Below are 9,723 nucleotides of genomic sequence, written 5' to 3'. Positions count from 1 at the left end.
TAAAAATTGTTGATAATATTGGACAGTAAGGAACAACAAATCGATTATCTACTACAAATTCTCCAGGTTTCTCATACAAAATGCTAGTGTCTCTTCAATGGTATTGTAGATAACCATTTTCATCCATAGTTGTTTCCTCGTGAAAAGATTTTGGAAAATGCTTTGAACATTTTCCATTTACCATACACCAATCACCACATGGTCCATGAATCATATTTTTTATGACAATTTCATGCAAATTTTGATCAATAGCAGGATCCGGAATTTCAGCAGAAATATACTTATCAACGGTTTCCGAATTAATAATTTTGCATTGTTGTTTTAAAGTTACTAATATATGCACATGCGGCAAACCACGTTTCTGAAATTCGATTACATAAACAAATGCTTTTACTTTACCAAAAAATTTTTGTCGAACAATCAAATCTATCAAATAATTTTTTTTTTATATCAAATACTCTAGCACAAATATCAGGTCTATCAGCAGGTTGTTAATTTGAAAGTAAATTTTCTTTAATTTTGAGCCAATTTGGATTACGAATCATTGTAATAAAAATATTTGGTTTACCATATTTACGAACAATAGCCATCGCATCTTGATAATTTTGCATCATATTTCGAGGTGAACCAATAAATGTTGATGGAAGTATCATTACTCGTCTAACACGAGCATTAGCATCAGTCGCTTTTTTTCTAAATAATCTATTAGTCCCTGATGTTTTTCCACTCTCAACTGTTTTTGATTTTCTTTACACCAGTCTTTTTCTATTTTTACATAATTGTCAACAAGTTATTGTTAAAATAATCGTTTACCCATTAAAAAAATATTGGTATTGTCACAAATAGCTATTCGATATTGAATGTACATAGATCTAGTTACACGTTTTCCATTAATTTGTTTAATATTATCTTGCCAACCTGGCGTACTATGTGGATAATACATTGGATAAATCCAAGGTTCAACGTTTGGATCCATTGTACTAACGTATTTAAAGTTTTATCACATTTGTTTCTAATTGTAATATAACAATCAGGAATATCTCCATCTGCAGTAGTTGAAAAAATTGCAGCAACTTTGTTAGTTCTTTGAATATTATATCTTCCGCAATCAATACCTGTTTTCTTATTTAAGAATGCCATTTTTAAATTAGGCACATTTAAACCTGAATTTTCTTGATTACAAACTTCTTCATGCATCATTTGATATGACTGAGCAAACATTATTGCTGCAAATAATACCATCTAATGTATGTAATAACTCTTCATCAAGATTTGTATTTACATTTAAACGATATTCTGTAGCTTTGTTAGCGTCAAGAATGAAAAGCTGTCCATAACTTGATTGTTCTTGTGCAGCAGGATATAATGCAGTATTAATTTGATAATAAATTTGACCTTGAATTTTGAAGCAATAAAAACTTCGTCTTTGAATATTAAAATTAACCAAGTTAGCATTAAAAGAAGCAAAAGAAAATGCACTATTATAACTTCGCAGATTTTTAAAAAACTCTTTAGATTTTTTATGATTTCTAAAAAATAACTGTTATTGTTCATCAGGAAATGGTGATAGAGATTCCAATATAACTTTTCCATGACTACAACAATCATTGAATGAATTACATTTATTATAAACTTTTTCAGCGTGAAAATGTTTTGCTTTACAATATTTGCACTCTACTTCCATTTTTTCTATGTAATGTTGATTTAAATTATGATAATTTATGTTTTGAAATCCTTTATAATTAGCTCGACAATTTTGCATTTTTCTTTTATCTGTGATATTTTGTAATTGTATATTATCAATTTCGGAAAAATTATCATTTATATTTACTGAAATTAATTGACTTGAATCTGTAGTATTTTCAACACTTGTAAGTGTACTTTGTTCATGGTTGACAGTTTTTTTAATTATATTAACATTATCGTTATCAAGTTTTGAATTTGAAGTTATCAAAGCACTATTGCTCGATAACTTTGATATGCAGTTGTTAATTGTAGTAACATAATTGCTCAAAGTTGACGTTGTAATAACACATTTCATTACTGATGAAGCAAGATAAATATTGTTTGTGACCAAAGGATTTTGCGATTTAGACACTGCAACTGAACTATTATTTAATAAATTTCTTGATTCACAAACTTTAGATGGCTCAGCTATATTGTTTGTTGCATTTTCTTTCTTTCTCTCGTGGTATTTTTGTTGATTTAAAGTCTTTCGTTCTTTCTTTAATCGCTGAAATTCTTCTTCTTCCTCTTGAGTACGAATAGCTTTACGTTTACCTATTTTTTAAATTATTTTAATTAAATCTTTTTTGTTAAATGTTTACACAGATCAATAAAATTTAAATATTATAAAATGTGACAAATATAAATGTATATACAAACAAAATATTTGTTTATATAAATTTTAAATTAATTTTTAGTTAATAAATTAAATAATAGATTATTATATAATTTTATTAAATTTTATTTAAATGAAAATAGCACACTGATGATTTAAAATTAAATAAAATATTACATAAAATAACAGTTTTTATATTACACAGTTGTTAAATTATAAATTTCAATATTGCACTTACATTAAATATCAATTTAATAATAAATAACTATAACACGATAGTAGTATAGTGGGCACTATGGCCCGTCATAACAAACCCCCACCACCGACCCGTCTGGCGCCGAGTCTTATCTTATCTTTCCCCCACCACCGGCGTCTGGTTTTTCCGAGTGTGGGTGTAGGGGGAGAGGGTGTTGGGGAAAAAAAATGGCGACTGGCCCCGAAAGGTGGGGATAAGAATTTTTTTAATTTTTTTTTATTTTTTCTGATTTCCTCTGGATTTGAACCTGGGGCCTTCGTGTTTCCGAGCAGGGTCCTAGTATGTTGAGCTAAACGAGATATTACTAGTCTAAGGATTAGATGAGGTATTTAAGCTAAAGTTGCGTAGGGTACGGTATGGGGGTACGGGTATACGTATGGCAAGGATAGCTCGTCGAATCAAATGGTCGATATTGGACGGGGTGGGGTAAAACAGTTAGGGTATACGTATGGCAAGGATAGCTCGTCGAATCAAATGGTCGATATTAGACGGGGTGGGGTAAAAACATTTTGACCAAGAAAAGCGTCATGCGGTCGACCGGGGATCGGTGGCAGGTAGTAACTGACAATGCCGTAGGGTAATAAAAAGAAACACGCAAATATTTGTACTGGCGAGCATTCCGACTCGTGTCACGATAAAAAAAATAATGCATCATCGTAGATTAGAAAGAATGCTTATTGTTGAAAAGATGTCGGATAAAATTTTATTTTAAAATAACTCGTTGCTTAATGAAGGTAAACAGAAACATGGATGTTGAGGAAATTTCTGGAAAGAGGAAGTGAAAGAAAATTTAACAATGGTTTTAAAAGTACAAATATGATTTATATTTAAAATATTTTTACAGAATAAAATTATTTACAAACATTTCAACAAAATATTCGTCGAATAATTATTAAAATTTACGTTTTGATATAATTGTATGTACAATTTGTTCGAAATAAAGTGAAATTATTTCTAAAAATGTTATCTCAAAGTATACATCGAGAAATGTTAAATTTTTCAGTTGGGTACGTACATTACGTTCTATTTCCTTACTGTTACCTCTGATCGTGAGTTTCACGATACTGTTATTAATGCTACCGTTGACAGGAAGATTTAACTGTATTTCGTTAATTAAATATCGAGCACATTCGTTGACATTAGTTGAAATAAAATTTAGACGATTTAAATTAGCGTTCACACAATCAACTATATTTTCTACACCTTGAAAAGTCGTTCTCTGAATGACTATCGCAATGTTGTAAGTTTCACGTTTCTTCGCCTTCGGTCCGTTTTCGTTCGTATCCTCCACAGTCTCGGAAGAAAGATCTTCTTGCTCGTTTTCACGATATGTTATTAGTATGGCTCTAGCACCATATGCGGTAGTGAAATTTACAATTATCTTGTTAAAGATGATCGAGCTCAAATTAATTTTATCACCGTTTAAGTAGCTCGACATCGTTTTCATGTTTTCTTGAAATTTTTGCCACGATTCCATGTCGAAGCAAATCCCTACAGCTCCGTGAGATGTTAATTTAACAACAGGCAGAAAATCCAGTTCGACGTTGTCTTCCGTCATAAGACCCACTTGAATTTTCTTCGTGTAGGATGAATTCAATCCGTATGTTGTTGACAGCAGCATACGTGGTTGTTGCTCGATTTTCTTAAGATTGTTCATGGTAGTTGCTACCGCGTAGAAAATCAAAGATATATATAATAATCAAAGACACGGAAAAATCGAAAAATCGAGAATTTTTTACTAACAAACTTTTTTACTAACGAACTTGAAAGTCCGGACGATGAAAGACGAGTGAGCGAAGATTTTCAAGAAAATTTATAAGAAGGAAGATAAAATAGAAAAGTGGTAGGGAGAAAATGTATGCGTAGATAAATAAAAATTATGAGGAAGGGATTTTTTAAACAATATAAATAATATAATTTTTAATGTGGAAGGGGAATTTTTTAAACAATAAAGCGATAGGGAGAAAATGCAGGCGTAGTATAATAAAAATTATGTGGGAGGGGAATTTTTTAAACAATATAAACGATATAATTATTAATGTGGAAGGGAAATTTTTTAAACAATATAAATGATATAATTTTAAATCTGACTTCAGAGAAAATATAAAATTCCTATCGCTATCGAGAAAAGATACTTGAAAATTCCTCATCTTGATTTCTATAAACTTAAACTTTTTGTAACTAAGTAAATAACGTCCTAGATTAAATATTTTCTGTATCTAAGTAAATATTACCATATATATATAAAACATGGGTAAAAATACACGGCTATGAGAAAAAAAGATAAAAAAAAAGATAAAAAAAGATAAAATAAAATCGAGAAAAGATACCTGAAAATTCCTCATCTTGATTTCTATAAACTTTTCGTAATTAAGTAAATATCGCCCTAGATTAAATATTTTCTGTATCTAAGTAAAGATTACCATATATATATATATATAAAACATGGGTAAGAATACACGTCTATGAGAAAAAAGATAAAAAAGATAAAATAAATCGAAAAAGTTACCTGAAAATCCCCCATTTTGATTTCCATAAACGTATAAATACGGCTCTCGGAGTTAAGTTAGCTAGCTACATTTTTGAATTTCGTCTCTCGCGTACTCACGTATTCGACGCAAGTGTACTATTAAATTTCAAATAATGAGTTTGAATGAAAAAAGTAATTGAAATTTGTCTATCACTAGCGCAGAGTTAATGCGGAAAAAATTTTTCCAAGCATATATATGAATTAACATGCGCGAGTGAAGACAAATGCTTCAATATTTTTGGAAAATTCGCGGGGGAATGTCCCAACGCTGTGCTAGCGGTATTATTCCGACTAGGACATTTTAGTGTTTTTCGCGAATTAGTGATTATCGCGGGTGAGGTGATCGAGTCGCGATACTATTTTGGTGGTGAGAAAGAAAACGACGCAGCAGGTCACATAGAATATCTCCTCCTACATTTTCATCGAGTTCTCCGGGGAGAAGATAATAATGGTAAGTTTTTATTTTTTTTTTACACTTAATTATAAATAAAAATTAATTAAAACTACCCCAATTATTTATTTAAATCGCTAAAACTTTAGCTTTCGTACGCCCTGTCGCACGCGTTACAGGAAACCGGTTGCGCGTACTAGAGAAGAGAATCGCCCCGTATCACTTAGATTAAGGTTAAATAGAAGACGACGAGCGGATTCTTCGCCGGAGCCCGGACCTTCGCGTAAGTTTTTAACATCATAAATTATATTAGCGCTTGCTAGACTTTCTGTATTGGGGTTTGTTATGTGTCATCCTTAATAACTGTTCAATAAGTTAGCAAAATTGTCAAAGAACGATGATAGGTAAGCATACTACCAATTGTAGGGCTACATATTAATAAGTTGGACATACGTTAATTGTAATTGTTATTATCTCAGCGCCTACGGAAGGTTAATTTCCGCATATTACGTGAAACTACGAATCTGAACAAATCCGGATCATATCGAGGCGAACATTGGTGGAACAGGACGGATTGAAACACGCGTTAATTGCTCAAAACTCTTGATCTGATAACTAGAGATTAAATAAATTTCGGATAATGTGAATTGTAAGAAGTCTATTTTCAATAATTATACTGAAGAGACCGCGTGGCGGTCGAAACGTTTATAGAAAATGATTGGAATGTTGTTGCGTTGATTTGTATTAATATAAGACTGAGTTTAGAATTGATTTATACTGTATACAGGGAGTGTATCTGGAACATCTCCGGAGTAGGCAGCTCGATAATGTGGCTTATATTTATCACTTTTGTTTTCAATATTTTATAACTTAATCTCTCCTACGTTTAAATTTTTTGTTTATTTTAATTAAAATAAAATTTTATTAGGAATTTCTTTCTCTCCTAACATCGCGCCCGAAATTTCATATTCACCGGAGTATTAACCCTCGCAGCGTGATACAAATACCCCGGTAAAAGAATATTAAAACGTAAGTGAACTTAACATAATTATTATTAATAACAACATTTTCACATTATTAATAAAAATTCAAACGTAAGAGAGTAATATTTTATTAAATATTTTATTTTGTTAATATAATTTTTATTTCTCACAGTGCAGAGTGGTGGGGGAAGGAACGTCAGAATACAACAAGAAGATTCCCAAACCCGCTCCGCTGAGGAAACTTCCGACGAAGAGCGACATTTAGAGGCTGCTGGTGGACAAGAGGAAGAAGAAGAAGAAGCGGAGGAAGAAATAGCGAATCAAGAGCCTGATGGTAATTTTAGATATTTAATAATGTTGGCGGAAAACGTGCGTCGCTTTAGAACTTTTGGTGTAGAAGGACGGGAAATTAGTTTCCGTATTCGTCCGATACCCGAAGGAGCAAACGTGTATGGGTGGTTAGAAAATGCGTTTCGCGAACTTCACGAGTACGCGTTGCATTCGTGCGAACCGAGGGATTACGTCGGCATATCTTTCGATTCCGCAAGTTTAACCCGCGGCCCCGCAGGTATATCGTTCCGACCTTTGCGAGATTTGACTTACGAAAATATTTGGGAACTCGTAAGCTCGTTAGCGCAAAGCTGCGGAGGACACGATATAGCGCAAGAATTTAACATTCGGATTTTTAAAGTCACCCCTCCCATTGGTCGCGGGCCGTAACAGGTTTACGCACGATGTTATTGCCAAACACTCGATTTTAACAATTTCCAATTCCGATAATTTATGTCTTCCTCGCGCGCTTGTATCGGCTCTAATTTTTAACGAGCGTGGAAATTTACGCACGGGAGAGTTACACGCGAAATGGAATGCGGTGAGAAGACAAAACTCGGTGTTACAGCGCGAGTTTGCGTTGCAACTTACGAGGAATGCCGGTGTCACGATTCCGGAGGAAGGGTGTGGAATTGATGAAATCGAGCGTTTTCAGCAATATCTCGCGAGCGAAAATGTCGCGATAATAATATATAACGACGATACTTTTGGTCGAGGGGGTAATCCGCTATTCGATGGAAACGCATTTCTAACCACTTTGCAGCGGGAAATAAAAACTCGTCTAAATCTATTATACAGTTTAAATAATAAACATTTCGATGTAATTTTAAATTTAAATGCAGCAGCAGGCGGGCGGGGATATTGTATCCCGTGTAATTTAAGTTACCGCTCCGATGTGAGAGAGCATCGATGCTCTAATAATTGTCCGCGATGTAACGGAGAGCCGCCGTGCGAGCAATCATTCGCGGATCGTACTAGGTGCGATAATTGTAGACGTGAATTTTTCAATCATGCCTGCTTGAAGCGTCATCGCGCGGTAAAATCATACGATGGTAAATCACGTCGGAGTGTTTGTGAAACTATACGATTTTGCGAAGATTGCGGACGTTTGATTCAAAGAAATAATCAACACGAATGCGACACGGCTTATTGCGCTACGTGTCGTTCTCTTCAACCTTTGAATCATCTTTGTTACATGCTTCCCCTTCGTCGGCATGGCGATAATCGTCCCGATCCGAGCACTTCCGAACACGCGTATGGAAATAGCGAACAACAACAGCGGAGAAACGACGACGATGACGCCGAAGGTTCGATTAATCAGACTCGCGAACGCGTAGAAAGCCGGGTCGCATTCGTGTTTTATGACTTTGAGACGAGGCAAGACGAAACGCTCCAAGGTAGCACAAATGTAAAAATTCACGTACCTACGCTCTGCGTCGCTCAACAAATTTGCGAGGAGTGTGCAGAAATAGATGAAGTGTAGGTGCGATGTCGCTGGTGTGGTATTCGCGAATTTATATTTTGTCGCAACCCTGTGCAGGAATTTGTAGATTTCGTAACGCGGCCGACAAAATATTTTAAACAAATAATTTGCATCGCGCATAACGCGAAATCATTCGACGCGCAATTTATTTTGAAATATATCGTGGAAAAACCATGTCTTAGAGCCTCGAGTCATTTTAAACGGTACGAAAATAGTTGTATTAACGCTAGGTCATACGAAATTTATCGATAGTATCAATTACATGCCGATGCGTTTATCCGAATTACCTAAAGCTTTTGGACTGACAGAAGGTACGAATAAAGGCATTTTTTCCACATTTATTCAATACTATCGATAATCAGTCTTATGTCGGAGCGTTACCCGGTGTTCAATATTATTCACCCGATTCTATGCAGATGAAAGAACGCGAAAAATTTCTCGCGTGGCACTCCGAGATGACGCGCGCGAACTATGTGTTTGATTTTCAACGTGAAATATTGCTTTATTGTCGTAACGATGTAGATATCCTTAGACGAGCGTGTATGGCTTTTAGAAAAATATTCTTAGAGCGTGGAAACGTGTGTCCATTCGAGGAATGCACAACCATCGCCTCAACGTGTATGCGAGTATTTAGAAAAAACTTTTTACGCGAAAAAGAGATCGGTATCATTCCAATGGGGGGATACAGACATGCGAATATTCACTCGCGTAAAGCCCTGCAATGGTTGATATGGAAAGAGCGGGAGCTCGCTCATCATATTATCCATGGCGGTCGCGCTCGAGAATATCGATTACGCGATGGTACGCTAGTCGATGGATACTACGAGTCGGTAGAAAATAACGTAACGCAATATTACGTATTACAGTTTCACGGTTGTTTTTGGCATAGTTGTCCAAGATGTTTTCGGGTAAATCGCGATAGACTGCTTTCGACAGATCGTACAGATACATGTGATTCACGCTACGAACACACCGTTGCAACGACTTTTCGTCTTCGTAAGCGCGGATATAGGGTGATTGAGAAATGGGAATGCGACTTTGATCGCGAGATGAATGAAAATGTCGAGATGCGCGAATATCTACATCGACATCAAATGATAGACGTCAAACCGCTCGATCCCCGAGACTCATTTTACGGCGGACGCACAGGAAATATCGTAACGCGATACGAGATCACGGGTACGGAAAAGATACGTTACGTGGATGTATGTTCTCTGTATCCGTTTGTGTTGAAGACCGGTGATTTTCCGATCGGTCATCCGACAATATACGTAGGTGAGGAATGCGAGGAATTAATCGGATTATCACCGGGATATAATTTCGATTCAGTCGAGGGGGTCGTGGCGATGTAAAGTACTCCTCCCCGCGATCTCTTTCATCCTGTATTACCCTATCGCGTGCAGGGTAAA

At 35.2% G+C, this 9,723-nt stretch overlaps 2 protein-coding genes across 2 annotated transcripts; one reads left to right on the top strand and one right to left on the bottom strand.

Annotated features, from left to right (window-relative positions):
* Positions 1 to 3,483: 3,483 nt before the first annotated feature.
* On the bottom strand, positions 3,484 to 4,258 carry LOC146723182 (uncharacterized). The gene has a single exon (XM_085482962.1). It carries the CDS (start codon positions 4,252 to 4,254, stop codon positions 3,490 to 3,492), a length of 765 nt encoding a protein of 254 aa, XP_085339088.1. The 5' UTR covers positions 4,255 to 4,258; the 3' UTR covers positions 3,484 to 3,489.
* A 1,974-nt stretch (positions 4,259 to 6,232) lies between these two features.
* On the top strand, positions 6,233 to 9,666 carry LOC146723181 (uncharacterized). The gene is given in 5 exon segments (XM_085482957.1): positions 6,233 to 6,251; positions 6,674 to 7,212; positions 7,214 to 8,310; positions 8,567 to 8,625; positions 9,251 to 9,666. Coding segments are annotated over 5 exon segments (2,130 nt in total).
* Positions 9,667 to 9,723: the final 57 nt, after the last annotated feature.

Source organism: Nylanderia fulva, unplaced genomic scaffold, assembly GCF_048542155.1.
Source record: "Nylanderia fulva isolate GAGA-0341 unplaced genomic scaffold, ASM4854215v1 Scaffold222, whole genome shotgun sequence".
Taxonomy (NCBI): domain Eukaryota; kingdom Metazoa; phylum Arthropoda; class Insecta; order Hymenoptera; family Formicidae; genus Nylanderia; species Nylanderia fulva.
The sequence above is the reverse complement of the archived record's forward strand: the minus strand, read 5'-3'. Positions and strand labels throughout refer to the sequence as shown.